At 41.9% G+C, this 22,627-nt stretch overlaps 4 protein-coding genes and 1 long non-coding RNA gene across 6 annotated transcripts; 3 read left to right on the top strand and 2 right to left on the bottom strand.

Moving 5' to 3' along the window:
• Nucleotides 1-489: 489 nt before the first annotated feature.
• On the top strand, nt 490-5,881 carry LOC138634229 (uncharacterized). Its single transcript, XR_011311956.1, has 3 exons — nt 490-637; nt 773-999; nt 5,485-5,881. It is a non-coding gene; the product is annotated as an uncharacterized lncRNA (long non-coding RNA).
• mis18a (MIS18 kinetochore protein A) lies at nt 1,807-7,391 on the bottom strand. Its single transcript, XM_069720984.1, has 5 exons — nt 7,111-7,391; nt 6,860-6,926; nt 6,425-6,547; nt 5,538-5,640; nt 1,807-2,621 (listed from the first exon to the last, which is right to left on the bottom strand). Exons 1-5 carry the CDS (start codon nt 7,352-7,354, stop codon nt 2,535-2,537), a joined length of 624 nt encoding a protein of 207 aa, XP_069577085.1. The 5' UTR covers nt 7,355-7,391; the 3' UTR covers nt 1,807-2,534.
• Nucleotides 7,392-8,070: 679 nt separating this feature from the next.
• Nucleotides 8,071-11,203, top strand: haus1 (HAUS augmin-like complex, subunit 1). The gene is made up of 9 exons (XM_069722573.1): nt 8,071-8,251; nt 8,345-8,519; nt 8,941-9,076; nt 9,218-9,352; nt 9,507-9,630; nt 10,471-10,536; nt 10,648-10,719; nt 10,946-10,993; nt 11,086-11,203. Exons 1-9 carry the CDS (start codon nt 8,231-8,233, stop codon nt 11,128-11,130), a joined length of 822 nt encoding a protein of 273 aa, XP_069578674.1. The 5' UTR covers nt 8,071-8,230; the 3' UTR covers nt 11,131-11,203.
• Nucleotides 11,204-12,860: 1,657 nt separating this feature from the next.
• Nucleotides 12,861-17,860, top strand: eva1c (eva-1 homolog C (C. elegans)). Of its 2 annotated transcripts, none has more exons than XM_069721108.1 (8): nt 12,861-13,368; nt 14,208-14,407; nt 14,691-14,814; nt 15,005-15,157; nt 16,103-16,246; nt 16,901-16,978; nt 17,082-17,174; nt 17,255-17,860. In XM_069721108.1, the coding sequence occupies exons 1-8, from the start codon at nt 13,254-13,256 to the stop codon at nt 17,629-17,631; spliced, it is 1,284 nt and encodes a 427-aa protein (XP_069577209.1). In that variant the 5' UTR covers nt 12,861-13,253; the 3' UTR covers nt 17,632-17,860. The 2 variants fall into 2 exon arrangements, with proteins under 2 accessions (XP_069577209.1, XP_069577201.1); XM_069721100.1 differs by having other exon boundaries at nt 17,070-17,174.
• Nucleotides 17,861-19,129: 1,269 nt separating this feature from the next.
• Nucleotides 19,130-22,015, bottom strand: cfap298 (cilia and flagella associated protein 298). The gene is made up of 8 exons (XM_069721121.1): nt 21,895-22,015; nt 21,430-21,603; nt 20,983-21,150; nt 20,672-20,739; nt 20,415-20,573; nt 20,022-20,153; nt 19,765-19,860; nt 19,130-19,677 (listed from the first exon to the last, which is right to left on the bottom strand). The coding sequence occupies exons 2-8, from the start codon at nt 21,566-21,568 to the stop codon at nt 19,567-19,569; spliced, it is 873 nt and encodes a 290-aa protein (XP_069577222.1). The 5' UTR covers nt 21,569-21,603; nt 21,895-22,015; the 3' UTR covers nt 19,130-19,566.
• Between the last annotated feature and the right edge of the window lie 612 nt (nt 22,016-22,627).

Below are 22,627 nucleotides of genomic sequence, written 5' to 3'. Positions count from 1 at the left end.
AAAATTGGTATTAAATGAAAGAAAAATGCACTGATTCAAACTGTCAAAGATGAAATAATATTTTTCATCTTTTTAGTTGACAAATCCCTCATAAATGAATCTCAGTCGCTTTCCTTTACGGCAGTGAATTTAAGTCTCTCAAACCAATCAAACAGAAACATTTTCCTCCTGACAGAATAATAATTTGTTCACTTCACGGAGGAAAAAACAAAAAACATAATTTCTAAGTTGGCACACCGGTGATATTTTTTTTTCTCTCTCTCAAAAACAAGATCAGAAATTCAATCAAAGAGCCGAGCACAGCCAATAGGATCCCGGTGTCTGTGGCAAAAGCAGCATCAGTCTGAGCAGCCATTGGTCGGTTGTTTCACACAGGGAGGACTGTAATTGGCTACTGGCGTGCTGAGGCTTCATTGCCTCCATGGCAACATTGTTTCCTTATTGCTTAGGGAAGGTGAAAAGGAGGGAAAGAGGGGAGGTGACTTTCGCTCAGACGCTACCTCTGCATTATTCATCCTTTGTCCCGCAGCGCTTGTAGAGTTGAGTGTTGATGTACAGACTGATGTCTTGCGCGCGCGCGCGCGTGTTTCTACGTTGGTGCGGGTTTGGGTGGTGGTGATTGGTGGAGACATGAAGGGTGAGTGGAGTGAAACCGCTGCAATAATTGCACACAGCGGTGCAATGCATCCAGCAACACCGTGTCTATATATAAAACGGCTAAATGAGTTCAGAGGCCATTCAAAACGCAGCTTCGAACCTTTTTTTTTTAAAGATTTATTGCTCAGATCGGAGGGACAAGGCGGACTGGGACATATTCTCCTAAATGAGTCCGTTTTACGGGGCACAGCGGGCACATCTGGACAGGCAACTGGCCGGCTGGGTTGCGTCATCCGCTCGCAGGATTCTGGCGCCTCGTCCTTAAGAGAGAGCCGGATGGAGACAGCGACACCACCACCACCACCAGAAACAACAACAACAACAACAACAACAAAACACGCGGTTTGTTTGTTGTTGTTTTGACTCTTCTCCCCCCCACCCACCAAAAAAAAACAAAAACATTTGAGGGTGGGGAGAATTAGAGGTAGGGGGAGGGTGAAGGAGAGACGAGGGTGGGGTCAGAGAGAGAGGAAAACATCACATTGAGATTACAGGGTTGGGGGTGGTGGGGGGGGGAGAAGGGGGAGATGCTCATTGAGGACTCCTCCTCTCTGTATATCTGAGCATTGAGCGGGAGGGGGGGGGGGATCACGTCTGTTGACAGGCATGCCGGCCAGCGAGCTGGCTGGCTGTTCCTCCGGCAGTGAACACGGTGACGAGATGGCAACAGGCACTCAGCGTAGCACGTGCTCTCAGTTGCCATCGCAACCCGTCCTTGGATACAGCGTGCTGGTTGGCCGTTTCTAACTGTTGTTGTTCTGCGAGGCTGATGAAACCTCGTGGGTGAGGGAGGGCAAAGCGCTGCAGCGTGGCGCCGCTTTCCCGCCTTGGTAGAAAGTGTTGCTAGGCACATTAGAGGTCAGTTGGTAAACAAACGCCCCGTTATTAAAGATAATCAACCCTCCACCCACCCCTGAATGCTAAAGACCTTAAACTTGCTATTTAACTCTTAAATCCAAGAGATACGTTTAATTGCAAACCAGGATGAGCCACTGATCCCCAACAGTCTTACAGCAAATAAAAGAAACATTTAAAAAGATGATCCTGATTGGTTCGGTCTAATCTGTAAAGTAAAACTGACAAACAATTGTGGAAACAGTTGAACATTTTATTACACAAAAATCCTTAAAAAAAAAAAAAAATCTTCATAACTGGGAATAAAACAACAACAAAAAAAAATATAAAGAAACCAATGAGTCAAAGAACAACAATTGAACAAATGCAAACTGCTGCACATTTTGGAAGATCCAGGCAATATTTGAGATAAAAGATGAAAAACCAAAACAAATGCTTTAAATGTTGTTCAGTACACAGCAGGGCGATCAAAACAGCGTATATACAGCAAACCTGTCTGGCTTCAAGGCTCCACACTTGAAGAACCGAACAAAGAAAAAGTGTGTGTGTGTGTGTGTGTGTGTGTGTGTGTGTGTGTGTGTGTGTGTGTGTGTGTGTGTGTGTGTGTGTGTGTGTGTGTGTGTGTGGCCTCGAGTGGCCAGATCAATACAGCATTGTGCTGAGTGTGCAGCCTGCCTGATGAAATCTTGCACAAATAAACATTCTGCTCATAGCGCACATTCACTCCGCACCGAGACCAGCAAAAGAGGAGATGGGCCGAGAGCCGCGAGAGCCGAGCTGGCAACATGATTGATTACAAGTGCAGGCAGTCTTTGTTTCACTGCTGGTAATCAGGACAAAGCAGACTGGAAGCTCGGTTGGTGTGTTGGTGGGTGTGTGTGTTTGAGCACAAGGTGAGGCCTGGAAAAAAAAACACAAAAAACAAACGTGGTACCGCAGGAATGCTGCCGAGATTAAACTTAGAGGAGGGAGCGTTCACGTAAAGGTAGAGCCGAGGTGCTGGGATATGAAGTTGACATCCGTCACTTTGATGCCGCGTCACTTTCCTCCCGAAGGTCGCCCTCGATCTCGTCCAGCCTCTGAGCCATGGACATGACCAGCATTTTCATCTGGAAAGGACGGGGGTCAGGCGGGAGAGAAAGGGGAAAGGGTTTTTCGAAAGTTTGCAAGTGTTTTCCGTGAGGTGAAAATGAACAAGCAAAGGCAGAACGGCAGAGAAATGAGTGAAGATGGAAGGAGGAGTCGGGAGAGGGACGAAATGATGGGACAAAATGGACAGGTGGGAAATGAAGGGAGCAGCAGGAAGCAGCGAGGAAGAGAGAGAGAGGAGGAGGAGCAAAGATAATTGGAAAAGGGAGACAGTGAGGAAGAATGACAACACCCAGAGAGGAAGTGGTTAGGGATGGATGGGTATGTATGAGGGAGCAGGGGAGAGGGGGGGAGGGGTGTGTGTGTGTGTGTGTGTGTGTGTGGGGGGGGGGGGGGGCAGACAGGTCACCGAGTGTACAGGACGAAAAACCCAAACAAGTGTCTCCAAGTCAGGCAGACAGACAGAATACATTTAACTATGGCAGCAGGGGCGACGGGCGTCATCATCCGATATACGGTATACAGTATAGCTGATGACATAAACTATGCATGAAACACATACGAGTCGGGCGGGGTTTGATTCGAGACACCAAAAACCGGGTCTGGGTTTAACTTCTGATTGCTAAAGAATGTTTTTTGACATCCGACCTTGAAAAATACAAACGTTGTGGTGTAACACTCTTTTGGCTGCAATTCTTTTTTTTTTTGTCTCATCAATTCGTAATATTTGAGTTATTTGTCTATAAAATGTCAGTAGACAGTGAAAAGGGCCCACAGCAAGTTTTTTTTTTTCTTGATGAATGTCTAAAACTATTGAAACGATATTGATATACAAATAAAAGGAGCCAAACTTCTTCAAAGTGATAAATGAACAGTATGTTTGAGTGTCTGAATACAAACGGCACCATTTTATTTAAATCCAAAACGGTCTGATCAACAGTTTTCGATATTTGTTGCCACGGAGACGTATCAGATGGCACCGAGAAGTATTGCATTTTGATGCCGACACAAGTTTGGAAGGAACGGCTCTTTCATAGCACTTAAAAGTGTTTTGATATTGGTCAAACAAACATCTCGGTGAGCCTTAATGATTGTGTGCCGTATCGTTCATGAACACCGGTATGATTTTTTAATATGTTAAAAAAGAAAATGGTATTATGATAATGGCTTCAGCGGTTTGATTACAGAAGATCAAATGTACCACACGCCACAGTAACATGTCCGTTTTTACTGACTATCTGAAGGCAAACTGTTACGTTCAGTTGTTTTGTTTCAACTGTTTGTTCTTGAAATGAAGAACTAAAGTATCTTACTGGATTTTGTCACGTCATCATGGCTGTTGTAGAAAAACCCTGAAATATTGTTATATTATATTCGGGCCATATCGCCTCACCTTCTACTGCCAAAACACATGTGATGACAGACAGCTGGGATTTCCAAATCAAAGACCTTTTCAAATCTTGTTAAAACGCACCAACGGCGACCAATGAATAAATGAATGATTAAACCACCTACAATTAATACGATTAGCATGTAGCCATGGTCAGATTAATCTTCAGCCTATTCACACAAGGACCAAACAAAGTCAAAGACAGGGAAGGTTTAAGTCGTAACCTACATATTAACCAGAGCAAATACAAGGGAAGCCTTTTCATTTCATTGCATGAGATGAACTAAAAAACTTTTTTTTTTTTTTTGGATTTGTTTTAGTGGATGACAAAACAGGAAAAGGAGAGGAAAAAAATAGTTATATAGATAAACTATTCAAGTCCCAGACAAAATAATAACATGGTAATTAATGTGCTATTACAGACACGGAACTCTCCGTTAGGACTTAAAAGCGTATCTTATTGTTTGTTGTACAAGAGAAATGTTTTATTGTCTTCTTATCTTATGGGCAGAATTATTATTATTTATTTTTTTTAATAATACTGATGCACTGACATCTCATAATAGAATGGGTCTAGTGTCGCGTGAGGAACATTCAGAGATCACTTGCCAAGTAAAACTAAATTCCATCAATAATGGAGCTGCAGCCACAAAAACACTTCATGATCAAAACATGTTTTTCTACCAACAAAGATTCCTCCACATGCTCCCCATCACATCTATTGTCCCTGGTGCAAGAGTAGGAGTGTGCTGGCAGGTGCTCCTGCATGCTATCACCACCTACTGGACAATTTGTGCTCTCATGGACATATTTTTAAACAAAGGGTAATTTCAGAATAACTTTGGAAATTATGACATTACCCCGGTAAAAAAAAAAAAAAATGTGAGTAGAATTCCATGTTGTACTTCTATGACACTTAAAAAAAAAAAAAAAAGAGAAGAAGGAGTTCAAAGTTGGAATATGTAATATATATTATTATTTAAAAAAAAAGAAAATTTAAAAAAAAATGTGGCTGTTAACACTGAATCCTAAAGAAAATATATATTTTTTTAATTTCAGTTTATCCAAATGGTATCGACATTAAAACTATTTGCAGGAGATGACAGACATATGAGGTAATGTCTGATATAAGAGTCTGGCTGCTAAAGCAGCATGGGTTTTCCAGAACTAAGCTGATGTCATCCTCAGTACAACCTGTGCATTGGTAATCAATGAAAGAGCTCTACAATGAGCACTGCCAGCAAGACAATCCAACACAGAGCACAGCAACTCCTGCTAGAACTGCTGTAGTGTGGAGGACAAATATCTAGTTTAAAAATTATATATATTTTTTTAAATTATTATTTTTTTTACTCCGCAACAAAACAATTGTAAGGACTCAAATCAAGCTGTGTTTGGACATGTGCACATGGTTGTACTTTGCAATGAGCTTTAGAGCAGAAAATCTGTTCAGTTAATGACATTTTTTTTAATTTTTTTTTTTTTTATCTCAGAGCAAGAAAACATCAGAGAAAGCAGACAAAGAAAAGCAGCAGCAGTAATTCACCTCCATCAGCTCCTGCTCAACAATGCCTCTGTACTCCAGTGTGACCGGCTGCTCTTTGGGGCCCTCTGCTGCCAACATCTGCTTTGCAGAGCCGAGCTCATAGCTGGAAGACATTTGCAGTGGAATTCAGATGTTAAATGAACTGGTAGAGGTGGGGATGACTAACCTGAACACCTGCTCAGCAAATAAGACTTTTATACCCACAAAACACTGTGTAAAGCTTTTTCATGTAGAAGCCATATTTTGTGATAGACCTGGAATTACTGTTTTCAATTTTGGTAGATAACACACCAGCTTGTGTTGGATTCAAATTGCTGTATAAAGCCTCGGGGGCTTGACTTTTTTTTTTTATTCCTTCAGTCCTTAAACGCACCACCACTATGTTTCTTGGTAAATTCAATAACTGTTTATGTGTTAAACTGTTTTGAAGGTCGGATATATATTTCATACAACAGGAGAGGAGAGGTTTTATTTCAACTTTATCCTACTTGATCATAAGGATAAGTTTAATAAGTTATTAATTAATAACGTGTGATAATAAGTTATTCAGCTAACATTTGTTTATAAATGAGGATCCATGTTTTTAAGTTTGAGACAAAAATATATTTATGCTCACCTCCCTACATACAAGTATTAATTGAACAGTTCCTTTTCTCAGATAAAGAGCAGACCTGAATCCAGCCAAAGTGCACCTGCATACTTTTTATGTTCATTCCATTTTATGGTACAAAAAAAAAGTATAATGAAATAAGTTTACAAGTCGTGTTTTGTTCCTCTGAAATTCATCAGTCAGGCCCCAGCGGCAGAAAACTAGCGCATCACATAAAACAAAAGTAAACTCATTGCAGGTGTCATTATGCAGGAAACATTTCAAGTCCTGAACGCACCTCTCTATGTCAGCGACATTTAAGTAGAATGAACACCTCTTGTGGTCCATGTTTTTAGGGGTTGATGTGTAAAACATGCCGAGCACCGAATGGCAGCCTCTGCAGAAGAGATCCATGATCAGACTGAGGAGGGGAACAAAAAAAAACACAAAAAAAGGTGAATGGTTTAGTCCAAATCATCACAGTGAAACAGATCTAATCCAACAGCGTGTGGTGGATTGTGACGTGTACATCCTGGTACCAGCGCTTTTTTAATGTGGATGTTGTCCACTCAGTGTTGACGGTCATTGTTGTCTATTGAAGCAATAAATTCTGCAGGGCATGTTATATTGGTGGAGAAAGTGGAGTTTTTCTGCTCGCAAATGTACGTTTTTAAAGAATTGATATGTTGAATTTTGGTAGTTTTACCTTATGTGAGTTCATTCACTCGCTTACCAGAGAGACCGTTTGCTTGCTTCAAACAGACGACTTTCCTTTCCGATCAAGATGTTGCCAGTGACCCCTAAAACAAAAACAAAAACAAAAAAAAAACATCACAAACATGTCAGCTGCAGTGTCTTGGCAGTGTAACGTTCACGTGTCAAGTAAAAAAAAATAAAAATAATTTAAAAAAAAATCTCTACAACAGCACTTAAATGCATCTTCACTAGTTTGGACACCCAAAGAAATTAAAAAGCCAGACTCACGCTTCAGTTTTATTTGGTTTAAGCCGTCTTCACTTCCACTCCAGGACACTGAATCCCCAACTATCAACTTGCACTTCCCGCAGATGAAGATCGCAGGTCTGTCGTCGCTGTCCTCATCCGCCGAGGTTTGGCTAACCAACTTTTCTTCGAGCGTGGTGGTGTTGAAGTCGACACTGGATGCTTCAAACGTGATATTCACGTTTTTCTTTAGCTGCTTTCCTTCTGACCTTGTTTTGGTCGCCATTTCTGCTCGGTTCTTTCAAACTCTGGCGGGTGATTGTTCTTCTTCCTCTTCTTTGTTTTTACTGGCGGACTACAAACCACCGTTAACAGGGCAGTCGCCCCCTAGCGGAAGGAGGCTGGAACGAGAATGTGACCTGATATGTACTTCCGGTTTCGTATTTCAAACCTAATGTTATTTTTTTCTTTCTTTTGTGGCGTAATGTAATACTTTAAAAAATATTGTTGAATACATTTTTACACGTGTAAAATATTTATTAACTTAATTAATTTGATACGCGAGATGTTTACATGTTTTTTTATTCATTAACAGAAGGCATACAGACACATTTTCAGTTACTTTTTGTCACCTCAGTGAGAAATAGTGTTGGGAGGGTCACTTTTGAATTATAATAGGTTGTAGATTAACAGTTACCCTATAAAAATGTAATACGTAATGTTTCAATTTGAATTAATTCATCAAAACACTGTAACTTATTACATTTTATTACTTTTTTCTAACATTTAATGTTATAAATTGGTCATTTTAGGTGAACTGACATGAACTATCCCGACTCGATCTATATCTTTGTACGACGAGAGGAAACCGGAAACCAATGGGAAATGTGAACCGGAAATCCTTTTTTTTTTAAACCAATACTTTTTTTTCTCCTGTTTATTTAATTGATTAACTGTTTTTGTTTTAGCCAGTTTCTGTCTTTTTATTTAATTCAAAAATGTAAAATGTTATTCTTCCTAAACGAAGCTTATATTTTCTCCGTCTTCTCATTGGTTGGTAACCCGGAAGTGATTAAAATGATTTTTGGCGGCGCGAAAATTGTTGTTCTTACGGGCTTCTTGAACACTTCAAGTGTTTTGTGTTGCTGCCTCTTCAGTCCCCATGTGTGAGAAGATTAAGAAGGTAATGTTCAGTGTTTAGCTCACTTGACTTTGGGAGTGAATGTGGCGATTTCCGTTGTTGTTTCCATTCTCGTGCGTAATGTCGCTCCTGCAGGTGAACAGCTGGCTCAGCACGGTGTTTGGCGATCAGCTGGTGCCACAGTTTGAAGTCAACACGAGGACCGTGGACATGCTGTACCAGCTAGCGGAGTCCAGCGAAGCCCGATGCAGTGACGCAGCTCTCCTCGTTGAAGACCTCAGACAGAAAGCGGCAGAGTATCAGGCTGAGGGTGAGTCGCTGACGGACAGCAGAGATATGTGCTGTGAAAAAGTTAAAAAAAAAAAAATAAATAACGCCATGAATAACTTTTATTACCTTTATATAAACAAATAAAACCTAAGATAGGCCAGCTTATTTATAGAGCTCCATTCAGACACGAGGCAATTCGATAGAGACATCTAAATACACCACAAACAACATATCAAAAATACATGAAATCCCATTTAAAAGACAATAAAGGTTGAGGCAAGCAAATAAATACTCAAAGATTAAACAGATTATTATTATTATTTTGTTACAAACCCTTAATAATCATTTTGATTCACTTTTTCTATATGCCGTTTAATCAAACGTTAGACGGCACTATTGCTCAATAATTCACAGCACAAAGTATTCACAGCGTTTAACACAACTGCGTCCTCTCCATCTAGGTGCTCACCTCCAGGATGTTCTTCTACAAAGTGTTGGCCTGTCCTATGCAAGCTTGTCAAAGCCCACTGCTGACTACTTGTCTGCTTTAGTGGACAATGCTATGGTGCTTGGAGTGAGAGACACGTCACTGGGCAGGTACACGCGGTCGTTATTCTATTGTCGTCTGTGTTTTTTTTAATTTTTTTTATTGCAGTTTTCTTCTTGGTAGTTTCCCTGATTCCCCCGAATGGTATCACAAAACAGGGGATAACACGCATTTGGAAATGTCTTTTGCAGCTTTATGCCGGCAGTCAACAACCTCACCAGCGAACTTCTGGAAGCAGAGAAGTCAAGCAGAAGACTTGAAAGGGAACTCCGGGCCCTCGGGAAGAGACTCGGTGCCACTCTGGTGCTGCGGGGCAGCTTACAAGAGTAAGTACGCAGCCGCGGAGGACGACATCGCAGCTGATTTGTAACATTGGTGTTCAAACATTGTTATAATACTGCATAGCTGCACGTGTTAAAATCCAGCAACAACGGAAATGAACCATTGGGTATGTTTATAATCGGCGTTCTTCATTATCAGGGATATCAACAAAACTGCCAAATCTCAGGCGGAGGAGAGCGCTAAAGCAGAGGAGAGGCTGCTTCACATGGACTTTGTGACGGCGAAGGCTAAAGAGCTCAGTAACAGACGGGAGAGGTCAGAGGTACGTTGCAGTGTTACACCTAAATCTGTAGCAGCTTCAAAGTGGAACTTCTTAAGTCACGTATTAAGGTGTTGACACATTGTACTACAATCATATCTGAGCCAGGGTTAAAAAAACAAAACAATGAAGTGCTCGTGGTATCTTAGCATTTTAGCAGAAATGATCCAGATAATAAAAAGCCCTCCTTTTGCATATCCTCCGGTTTCTTTTTAAATATTTATATTTTAGTGGGTGGTTTGCTCCGGGAAAGAAAATGCAAGAAAATTGTACTTATGATATCTTGCTTTGCAGCCTAAAAAGATATACATTTTTTATGTGCACTCAGTTAGAGAAATTGTCAATCAACACAAGTAAAAAAAACAACAACAACCAACCAGTTAGATAAAACGTTTTTTATTTTGAAAGGATGAAAGATGCAGAGTCATCAAGAAAAACGTCCGCAGGTTTTCTAGCAGTGTGATAAAGACAAACTCCAGGGCTCTAAATATTGAGTGTGTGATCACTGATTTAAGATGATAATGAATCAATTCATAGTTGACGTTACCACAAAAATAAAACCTCAAATGTTTCTAAAAATGTTACCAAAAGTGCAGAAACTACTGGGGGGAAAAAAAAGCCACTTTTTTTTTCTTCTGCCGTATTATTGTGTTCCATAAATCACTGTTCAGTTTCAGGTGTAATTTGTGCATCATGTTACTGCCTCTGGTTTAGAGAACAGAGGTGATGCTGTGGAAAGTTCCAGAAAGAAACGCCCTTCGTATCATTGTCAGGAAGGACCGGATAGTCTTAATATCAATGGCCCGGTTGGCTGACTTTATTCGGCTCGTTTCATCCCTACAGGCTCAGCTCGATTCCAGGAACATGGACAAGTCTGTTACCCACCCGGCTATTCTGCAGCTCTCTGAGGTATCTCGGCTTTTCCACGTGCAACCCCAGTCATCATCACCGCGGGAATGAAAACGTAGCGCCGTCTCCTCTCAGGCTTTGAGACGTGTCATCTTATTTTTCTCTCTACAGGAAGTCACTGCGCTGAAAAAAGAAATAATCCCCTTGAAAAAGAAACTGGAGCCGTACATGGACCTCAGCCCGGTATGTTTGTTTTCAGTGTGCTAAAGTCACCATGAACGCCAACTAAAAGCGTTCTCACATTAGCCTGTCTTGTGCTTTCAGAAATTCTATTTATGTTTATGTTTGTAAAATTCACCTCCATAAATGAACTTGACAGAAGTGATTGGACTGAGTTCAGACATTTGGAAACAACTTCACGTTTCTGTATTTGGCTTTATGACATGCTTTCCCTTCTGAACCACAACAGAGCCCATCTCTTGCTCAAGTCAAAATAGAAGAGGCAAAACGAGATTTGGTGAGCATCTTAACACGCTAGGTGTTTCAATAATGGACGACATGTGGTCCCTTATGTTTGATTTGAATGCCATTTTGCTTCCTCCTTTACAGGCTGCACTTGATTCCCAACTTGAGATGAATGTGGATTTTAAATGAAGACGGGTGTTATGTCGCAGTCATTGTGTTTTCATTTTTCTGTGTTTGACAGATAATAAAGTAGTCACTTCCACATCTTGTAATGTGTTTTAACAGCCGCTGTCTGCCTCCTGCTGAAGGCCCTCCGGACCTTAAGAGATTTGTCAAAGGCAAAATGTACGCCAGTTAGTGAAAAACGCACTTTTTGTGCCACTCAACAAGATCTGTGCGAAGACCATTAGAGTCCCTGTGTACCATGATAAATTAAGGGACATCATTTTTTAAAGTATGTAAATAAATTACTGCAGCGAACATAAAGGCATCGTAGGCAGGTCAAATTTGAATTTAATCTGTTGCAAGCAGGACACACTTCTGATAACTTCCTGCTTTAAATCTTAATCTTTGTTTTTCTCTGTGTTTGATATTTGATATGTACACGTATAACTTATGAGATGCCGTTGCCTAAGATTAAGAACATTTTTGAAGACAAAGTTGCATCATCTGCACATTGCATTGGGAGTTTACTACCTCAAAACATCTTTTACCCGCAAGAGGTCCGTTACCCCTAATTATAATTTACTCAAGTGCAGTTGTCATTTTACTGTCTGGCCCACTTGGGCTGAATGATGTCTTAAAAACAAAGTACAGGAAACCTTTTGAGTTTGACAACAGAATTCCACAGGCTTTGGAGGGATAACAGCACATAAAAGAAGTTTTGGAGCTACTCCCTGGGTGCCTAAAGCTAAAGCACAGAGAAAAGAACCAAATTGTTCAGTTTGTATGCAAAATAACCCCCCCAACAGGTCCTCCCCCTGCCAGTCCCCCTCCCCCCATCTTCCCCCACCCCGGTGGAGCTGAGCGTGGAGACCCCGGCGGTCTCTTGTCAGTGTGACTGCTGTAGATTTGCTCTGCAGTCTGACATGGAGATCGACTGGTTACCATGGAGTGGGTCATGGATGTGGACTGGGGAGCAATATACCCAGTAGGCCCCCCAGCTTCATTGAAAGGCACCATGGGTAGGGTATCATTAGTTTATGAAAAGAAACAGAATCAACATACTGTTCACTTAAAACTTGATCTCTGTAAAAAAAAAAAAAAAAATACTTAAGATTTTTTTTTTTTTTTTTTTTTTTTTTTAATGAGATGATGAATTGCTTGATCTCTTGATCTAACTTTTTTTTTTTTTTTTTTACCATGTAGTATGCCAGTATTTCTCTGTCTCTGCTGGACGGATGCATAACAATCCCTATATCTCTTCCTGTTTAGACTTTTACATCAGCTCTATTTAGGACTACATTATCTATTCTCAGTTTTACTTTGGACAAGTTTCACATAATTTCACACTGAATGTCTATTTGCAGAAAATGCAATACATGGCATATCCATACTGATGAAAATGAATGTGTAGAGAGAGAAAATAGTATTAAACACGTTAAAAATCTATAGGTTATGATAAAAAAAAAATATATATATATAATTCAAACATTGTATTAGTTTATAGTAGTAGGAAAGAAGGAAGATAAAGAATGAAAGAGGAAATGAGCAGAATGAAAGAACTGTAGCATAATCCAAAAAGTAAACATGCGCCTCACGGTGGGAAAAAAAAATAAAGCCCTGCCAATAGCGCGTCATACCACAGAGTGCGTCGCCCCTCTTCCCTTTAAAATAGTTTTATGTGCCACGCCCACATCATGATTTCATCTCAGCTGTTACAGTAAGTCGCCTTCAGTTTCCACATGCATCCATTTACAAATGTGCGCTGATCGTACGGCAGGAAAGTGGGATCGTTGAGGCTCAGCATGCGTCGGACGGAACTCACCTCGTCTGTCAGGTTTTAACAACTTGTTGCGCAGCTGCTATTTATGAGCTCCTCTGTGGTCCATTACTGAACAGAGACAGCGGCTGCTCTTACTCAGCAGCAAACATACGCTGTTATGTGCTTCATCCGCTGTGAGGAAACAGACTGATGAAGCCTCGACCTCGACTTTCTCTCAGCGTTTTTAGTGCGTATGACCTGTAAGAGATGAAGCTGAGTGTCGCAGCCTCGTGGGGTCCTCTCACCCTCTTTCACGGATTATTATAAAGTCCTCGAAGTCATGCAGTGAATTTCTCGAGTCTCTTTAATATGATCAGAGGGACAGGGGATGCGAGTCATGAGCTGGACGCGTCCTTGCCACGGACTGGACTGGAGCCACAGCCTCTTCTGCCTCACTTTACTCCTGTGGATCAGACGCCTGAATGGACTGGCTGACTTTTCAAGTAAGATGATGATGATGACGATGGTAGTAGTGTGGTTGTACAGGAGGAAGAGGAGGGTAAATCAGGATGAGACCGTTTACAGTCCCATCGGGTTTTGGCCCAAGAACCTACAGTAAAGTTTTTCTTACAGTAAGTTTAGTATAGAACTGATAGCTGGTGTAATAATAGCTACACGCGGGAGTGGGGGTGAAAACTTATGTTTGCCATGTTAGTGTGTAGTGATATATAAATTTACACCAGAGTAAAAGATTAGCATCTATCTCTTAACACAATGTAGCTCAAGACTGGCCATTCTCAGGATTGTTTCATGCCAAGGTCTTAACTGTCCATATCTATAGCTTCTGATTATTATTATTATTTTTTTTACAATATTCCTTTTCTTTGAGAAAAATAATAAAAACTGTAAAAATGATAAAGGACTTTCAATTCGAAGTAATCACATTTACACAGTGAAACAATAATTGGTCATATTGGTTGAATAGCACTTGGTGGAATTTGCCACCCAGGAAAGAGGACAAGCAATCAAAGCAGCTCTGTGATGATGCATAAAGCAACACGAGACACCTACCAGAGCTCCAAAGAGGCCAGACAGTCTCATCCGCAACCACTGATGCAGTAGATCTGAGAAACCGTTGGTTTTAGGGCTTTTTTTTTTTTTTTTTAAAGTACTGCAGTTAAAGTAGTTTTTAATTATGCTTTAGCTGCTGCCGTGGTTTGTCTGACCCTTTGATACTACAAAGAAGTAGAATCCACGTGTCAAATTGGTGGAGTGTCCCTTTAAGCCCACCTGCACATTCCCATTATGTAATGTAGCTGAACCTGTGCCTTTTGTGTGACAGACTACCTGTCCAGGATCATCACCAGCCACTCTGCTCATGCCTGTGACGGCCAGCCGCTGCACCTTCACTGTCCCCGTCACTCCTCCATCTCCATCCAGTCTGCCTTCTACGGGAGCGGCGAGGTGCTGCTGTGCCAAGCGGACCCAGACCCTCCGCACAGAACCCACAACCACAGCTGTTCTGCTTTTACTGCTCTACAGGTGCATTTTATGTTTGGGATATGCAGCACTTTTCACTCTCACTGGGTCAGTTATTAATAGGTGGGTGTTCACCAGTTTTAGGGGATTTATCGGAGTGGTTTGGTCCCCCCATATGTGTTTTCGTTTCGTAATGACACACCAGGTAAAGATCATGTAGGCTGTCGTTTTGTTAACCAGTTAATGCATTTTCCTTTTTTTTGCATCTGATTTGGTTCTCTTTGCGTACTGTAGACTGCAACATCAGATCCTGTGTACCGACTGTCCCTCTGTGTTTGTTGTGCAGAAGCTGCTGTCGGAGTGTCAGAGCCACAGAGATTGCCAGCTGCCTGTCAATCACCTGCTGTTTGGGAAGGACCCGTGCCCCGGCACTGCCAAATACCTCCACGTGGACTACAAGTGTAAACCCAGTGAGTCCCGCGGCTCAGATATCACTTGTCTCTGATGTTTGTCATCGTCACTTTCTCTCACACATTCACAGGAGCATGAGTGTGGAATCGCTGTAGCGCTAGACACAAAATCCCCGCCCCGCAGTCTCCCACCACCATCAGACCCTCCACCTCCTCGTCTTGACTATTTTTTTTTTTTCCCCTCACTCAGCTGAACACAAAAGACATGTGGTATGTGAGGGAGAGACCCTGGTCCTGCGCTGTAAGCCTCCCAGGGTGCTGAACATCTATGCAGCTGTCTACGGCCGAAGTCTGGGTCAGACCGACACCTGCCCCTCACACCTGACGAGACCACCCCCGTTCGGTGAGTTGATGTGAGTTTCATACCACCGGGCAACTTCTGCAACTTATATACATTTATTTCACTACTTTACATGGTGAAAAAAAGGATACGACATACCAACATATACATCATTTTTTAATCATTTTCACATTGATATTCAAGCCTTGTATAATTGTTGTAAACAAACAAAACTGTCTCTTATCACTAACCGCACAGGACCCTTAAACCAAAAGTAGCCAAATGGAATTCAGCTGTCATTAATTTTGCTCACTGTACTTGTCCTACTGAGACATGTCAAAAGACCTGTGGCGGATGGCGACCTGAGGACAAGTCCTTTGGAAATATTCGCTGAAATCTCTTCATTCAAATCAGACATTTGCTTTACAACGCGCAGCAGTGGGATTTATGTGGAACGTGACCTTTATTAAAGAAAAACTAAGAAAAAAACAACAACACAGTCAGCTCCTTTTTTTATTTTACAGTATTTTAACATGTCATAGCAGGACAACAAACAGGTGTAAGTAATTGCATTGCTAATTGCTGCCTGTGAGTGAGCCCGGCCCATGTTGATGTTATTGTTATTATTAATGTGAATAAGGCCTGGATGAGCACTGAAATTCCAGTCATTTATTACAATTCTACCAAATTATTCTGATTTTACAACGCTATGACACAATGCTTTAAAAAAAAAAACACGGAAGTATCTGGTCATGTAATGTCTTAGAATTTGCAAAAAACTATTTGGAGATGACATGATTTTAGGTGCACTGAGTCATGATTTTTTTTTGTTTGTTGTTCTCTGGATTAAAAAGTTGGCTGGCAAAAAGGTAAATTTATTCAAGTGAAACTACAACCAAAAATAAAACACAGAATCAGTGGTGCAGCTATTGCAGCTTACATGTCAGTGTCCAGTGCTCCTCCTTTCAGCGTTTGGCTCTCTGAGTTTCTGTTTGCTGCTCCCTGCAGAGTGTCTGAACCACGAGGCCGTGCGCTTGGTGTCCAAGTCCTGCTACAGCAAACAGAAGTGTGCTGTTGCTGTCGGCAACCAGACCTTCAGGGACCCCTGCTTTCCAGGAACCAGGAAGTATCTCAGCGTGGTCTATTCTTGTGGTAGGACTCTTTCTGCTTCCTCATTCACAAAATATAATCACAAACCTGGTGATAGATTAGAGAGAGATTTTCCAAACAGGAACAAGCTCACGTGTTTTTTTTTTTTTTAAGGATGGCTCCCGTCACACGTGCTTTTGTTTTGGCGCCATTCATTACGTGACGGTTCCTTTGGCGAACATTTGCTGCTTCCTCCTTCGGATTGTTATCGGCTGATCGCAGCCATCGGTGGTCTCATCCCATCACACCCAAATACACAGTAGCAGGGAATAATAAACCGTGAGCTCAGATTTGCAACTTGAAGTTGGCGTCCTGATAAACTTCCTGTGATTGGCACAAATGCCAGTGAGGTCACCCGGCAACATTGTTCATCATTGTGTCACAATTTGACTTCAGCCTGATGTTGAAATAATTGCTCTGACTGGCTATGTTGGCCCCGACAAGAGGAAAATAATGTGTGTGAACCTTGTAGGCCGGTTATTGATTCAGAGTGGACAGACCGTATTCATTATATGAGTGTAATTCCATTGTGGGCCCAGTTTGGATGTGGGAAGAAGCTCGCTGACAAATGTTCTGCTGTAGATTCACAAATACACAGTTACTCTACCAGTTTGTAATCACTGTAATACAAAGGCTCTTCTGTCTTCCTTCCAATAGTACCGCACACTTTACTAAAGGAGGCAGACCCGAGCATATTAAGCTCCACCTCACCTCCTGCTGTGGATACAGGAAAAGGTAAGAGCATCATGTCATTTTCTGCAATTCCAACTTTTTTTTTTTTTTTTTTTTATTGCCTTCACATCTTACTTCAAAATTGTCTTAACAGCTTCTCCTACAGATCTGGAGGAACCTTTTTCCAAAGGGTCCATTAAGCCAGATTACTCTGGAGCTATGATGAGCAACTCTCTCCTGACCTACGCCTACATAAAAGGTAAACACGCTTCACGTGCACGCACTCATGAATTCACAACCACGTTTTCTCACATCTCCTCCCTTCGTTTGACACTCAAGAGCACCCAGAAATGGCAGCGCTGCTGTTCACCTCCAGCGTGTGTGTCGGCCTTCTCCTCACACTGCTGGCTTTATCTGTCCGGGTGACCTGCAGAGGGCGGCGGCTCAGAGATCACAGACTCACACCCAAGTCTGGTATCCAGACTGTTAACTGTCAGGAGGAGGAGAAGGGTGATGAAGAAGAGGAAGAGGAAGATGATAACGATGGTGGAACAGACAGCTCTTTAATCTCAGCCGCAGAAAGGAAGGCGATATTTGGCTGGGAGGATGCGACTTATGTGAGCGAGGCAGCCGAACGGGCAGAGAGGATTGAGCGCAGGGAGATGATCATGCAAGAGATTTGGATGAACGCCTATGTGAATGGCAGCTCGTGTTAAATGAATAATGACTTGTGGATTTTTTTTAATTTTTTAAATTTTCAGCAGTTCTTTAACATTTCTTGACAGCCCAGGACTTTTTTTTTTTTTATTTTTTTAATTTTTTTAACACTGTTAATCAGTTTGTTTTGTTTTGCCATTTTTGTGTGAAGACTGTGATATGAAACTGCAGTATAAGGATCATCCAGGTTTTACACTGCAAAAAAAAGGCTGGCCATGGGTGTTTAAAGGTTGCATTTTTTTTCACATTCACCACCAAATGAAGCTACGGAAACATTATTTACTGTTACTTTAAGGGTTAAATCACTGATCAGCAGTCGTAAAGCTGCCCCTTCATTCAAGTATATCACTACTGATTCATCATCAGTCTCATACTGTAGCAGCTGCATCAGTGATATGAACCAAAGAACATGTCAGGGAACGTGGCCTGTCATCAAAAGGAACTACAAAACGCAGTTTCAGCTCTGATCTAACAACTTACTTTTAACACTACAATGAACTCAATGAAGGTTTTTCTGAAATCACAAACACATTTTGTTTTAGTGTCAACTTTCATAACTGTGGTAAAAATAGTTTTAATGCTCATAAAATGTTTAGTTTGTAGGATTCAGGGGCCTCTACTGGCAGAAGTGGAACATAATCATTATAATTATGTTTTTATTAGGGTATAATCACCTGTAATAGAGAATCATTGTGTTTTCGTTACCTTGGAATCTTCATATCGACATAGGGAGCAGGTTCTCTTCCTCTTACACAGCCATGTTTCTACTGTAGCCCAGAAAGCACAAACCAAACGCTGGCTCGGTTCCTTTGGGAGCAATATGCGACCTCACTGCTGGATACCACTAAATCCAACACACTGCCCCTTTAAAAGAAAAGAAGTTAGCATACAGTTGATTTATTGTGACTGACATAAATAGGCCCAATACAGTGTTTTTGTCCCTATAGTATAACTACATTAGTGGTTGTTAAAATTGGCAGCTATTCATAGCAGACACCAGAGGCATATGATCCACTTTCACCTGCCACAACTGATCACCGTCTCCTTAAAGGGGCCTCAGATTTAAGTGTACAAAAGCGGTAATTATCCTTTAGGATTATCCATGTAGGATGTTTTTAAAGCATTATTCCTTGAAACTGGCCTCCGGCTCCACCAACAGTTCCACGCTGTTCAACCGTCCGGTGTGTGAAACAATCTGAAGTTTACAACTTCCTCATCCCTGCTGGGAAGGCCATCGACAAGCTTATGTGGCAACTTCCTGCCTCAGAGCAGCACCGACTTTCAGAGGCGGGTGAGTGTGTGTGTGTGTGTGTGCGTGTGTGTGTGTGTGCGTGCCAGCCACTAACAGGAGACAAAGAGAGGAAAGGTGTAGCGTCCGTGTCCCTGGACTCCCAAGGGATGCAACACCAACACCCCCTTTAAGACTTTGTTCAACATTAATGCTGATTAAAGCCAAATGTATAAACACAGTGTATCTACTGGCAACATTGAAGACAATTCGGTTTTATTTTTTATTTTGGAACACAATAAAAATGTACAGATTAAACTTTCATTTGGTTTTCACAGCTTCAATAAAAATGGGGGAAATTGTACTGAAATACAGGGATCAGATTTATGTTCAAATAAATCAGGTTTATCATGACATCAGCCTCCAGGTGACATCGTTACCTGTTGCTGTCCTCTAATTTGTCCAGATGTCTTTAAATTTATTTCTGCACAGTTACAGAATATGGTGGTTGTTAGTCTGGGAATACATCCACTTCAAATCATAGGAGGAACACAGGTGTAGATAGAATATTCTCTGGAAGACCATAAATAACAACAACAGGAAGAAGAGTTCAGGATTGTGATAAGGCATCTTAACCAGGTGCATAAGAATAAAGCCCCGGTCAGAGCAGCAGCTCCAAGGCAGGTACAGAGTGGTAGTGGGTTTTTTATCTCGGCCCCCATTTGATATTAGTAAGACCTTGAAACTGTCTCTTGAGCACCTGTCTGTCTGACCAATCTGAGTCCAGGTGGCTGTCATCGTCTGCCTCCTCCAGTTTCTGAAAATGTTATGATGGGAAGATTAGAAATGTTTAATCAGTACAAACAGGAACATGGGACATGCAGTTTTAATCTGGTCTCCTCACCTTGAGTTCCTCCTGCCTTCTGTAGTAATGCATCATCATCTGTTTCTGCTGCTCCTCAGTGACCAGAGGCTCTCTCGCTGGTGCCCCCTGTCCTTTCTGAAGTGAACAGCAACAAAGAGATCAAAATTATTCTGAAAAACCGACAAAAACATAAAACCGCAAATATCCTGCCTGTCATAAGGCCCACAAAAACAAAACAAACAACAACAACAACAAAAAAACACAACTCTTTTCAGATTGGCTGAAATGGCTCTCACCTTTTGGACTTTGACCACAAGCTTTGTCTTTTCATTTTTACCGATGAAGTCCTGCAGTTTTTTCCCTCTCTGCATCTCTTTGGCAGCCCACCACAGCTGGCACTCGTCCTCTGTGATCACCTGCAGAGATGCCTGCGGTGCGGAGGCAGACGGGGAGGGCGAAGAGGGAAAGGGGGAAAGTTGAAGTAGACAGTGAACATACTCGATGAACATTCAGATAGAAACAAGGTAAGAGAGACGCCATTTGAAAAAAAAAAAAGATGACACATTCAATGGTAGGTGTAGATGTAATGGAAACAAAATAGTAAGTTAAGTAATTTAAGCCCTTGTTGTTGACTGAAAAACAAATTTGATTTGGCCAGTAGCCAAATGAAACAGGATGCGGTGTTTCACCTGTGTTCCTGAAAGGTCCTCCTGGTCCTCAAACTCCGTCCTGATGGGGTCATGTGGCGGCAGCCCCATGGGGTACACAATCATGACCGCGCCCCTCAGCTGATCCAGTGCTTCCTTTACCATCTCCTCGGAGACGCAAATGTTAGCTTGAACCTGTTTCTGCAGAATGAGGAGGGGAAAGGAAGATTTGATTAATTTGTGTCCTCTTAGCGAGCAAAGCAAGAGGAGACGACAACGACGTGATATATGATGCTCACTTTATTGATCAGTGCCTTTGCCTCCTCCACAGTTCTCGTCAACACCGTTTTCATTTTATCATTTGGAGCTGGTGGAAGGTGAAGAACAGATGCGTTGAACTAAAAATGCCATTTTGCAACATGTGCTCATGCAAATCAAGACGAAATGTTAACATCAGCCTCTTTGCAAAACCATCAGCTGTGACATGAGCATTTTAAAGTCCAAAAGACGCCTCCAAATCGACAGACATCAATGGATCTCGGGTCTTGAGGTCCTCCTGGACAACATTTATTGCTAAATTCTGCAGTTGACAATCAAGAACCAGTCTCACCGTGTCCGTTCCTCCTCCCGATCTCATCCCTCCTGAACACCGGCCCTCCGCTGGGTGCGCACTTGTCTTCCCATTCGTCCCTCAGTTTCAGCTCCACAATCTGTTCCTCCGTCAGCCCCTGCATGTTGGGCGGCAGGGTGACGCCATGGTCCGCGAGCTCCGCGATCTCTGAGGGCGCGCAAAGGAAACAAGCGAGTCCGTGTCAACACCGAGTAAAAAACAACAACAACAACAACAACAACAACCTTTGATTCACCAGAAGAACTCGGGACACACGTCGCAGGTACAAACGAGGCCGAGCTGGTGCCGATTGTTCAAGCGAAAATCCAGCTGTACCGACACCGGTGAGAAGACCGGCGGGTCTTTTTTTTTTTTTGTCAGAAATGATTTATCCAGTTAAGATGGTAGCAAGCAGGACATGCGAATAAAGTCTAGCGTTATCTTCACCTGAGCAAATCCTGTCCACTTTGAGCCTCCCGTTGTAAATGGCTGCAACTCGCTGGATCACCGTCTCCACCGGCGCGCCAACCGTAGTGTCGAAAAGAAACTGGCTTTCATCTCCACGCTTCACGTGCAGCCGCACCATTTCTCTCGCGGGAGACCAAAAACCCGCTTCGCTTCCTGAAAGAAAAGAAAGAAAGAAAGAAGACGTTCACAGGACCGGAGGTTTACTCCTGAATAAACCCGCAACGGCACGACGATTTCGTGTGTAGAAGAGCATCAGCTCCCCCGAGTCTTTTCAAGGAAAAAAACAGTGTAACCATGGCAACGGTAACGCATGGATACAGCGAACGTTAGCTTTCGGCTCGCGAGCTTAGCCACCTAGCTGACGCGGCTGTTTTAAATTTGTCCTTGGCCCTGTCCGTCAAAAGGGTCCTCGTGCGAACAGCGACGGAGACTGGTGACACTTACTTGTGCACAACACGGTCCCTCCCAATGTTCAGGCCGAGCTCGCCCTTTGTTTACAACCTGTGTTTACAACTGGTGGCGTTACTTTAGTCAAGGTACTTCTTCTGGTAATCTTCGCACGACAGGTTACATGAGTCCGCGCGGTGTTACTGCCCCCTAACGGTGAATGATGGCAACGCTGGAAGGAAAAAGAGACTCCCTCTGTGAAAAGCTGTCTCCTTTCACGATGAAACTGACTCCCTTAATTATTTTTTTGTCTGCGTTATATATATCCACTAATTTGCAACATGAATCCTAATTTCAACATACTTGACTGGTATTTCAAGGGAATCATTAATTAATAAAGATTAAAAACTACATTTTTAATGAAGTGTTGGCACAGTTTAAGGTGTTTTTAAGTGTATACACTTAATCTGAACAAATCCTATTGAATTTATCAAGATTAAGTCCATTTTATCAAATAAAAATGTACTGAATATGTGTCTAAAATTTTGAAATAATAGCAAACACAAAATATTAGTTTGAATTCCATACATAACAATTTCAGTGAACACCTGCCATGTCAGAGATATTGAAACGTAGACATATTTGATTAATATTTGTTGTATCCTGATAGAATATGAAGTAAAAGATGAAAAAATGGATGCCAGAACAATGATACAAATGGTTTCACTGCGTGCACAACAAATGTTCCTGTCGAAACAAAAATCTGCATGAACAAACAGAATGTAAAATG

Source organism: Brachyistius frenatus, unplaced genomic scaffold (genome assembly GCF_029030835.1).
Source record: "Brachyistius frenatus isolate BFR_SWC_R1_liver_20210118 unplaced genomic scaffold, ASM2903083v1 Contig_5, whole genome shotgun sequence".
Classification (NCBI taxonomy): Eukaryota; Metazoa; Chordata; class Actinopteri; family Embiotocidae; genus Brachyistius; species Brachyistius frenatus.
Note: the sequence above shows the minus strand (reverse complement) of the source record. Positions and strands in the feature narration are given on the sequence as shown.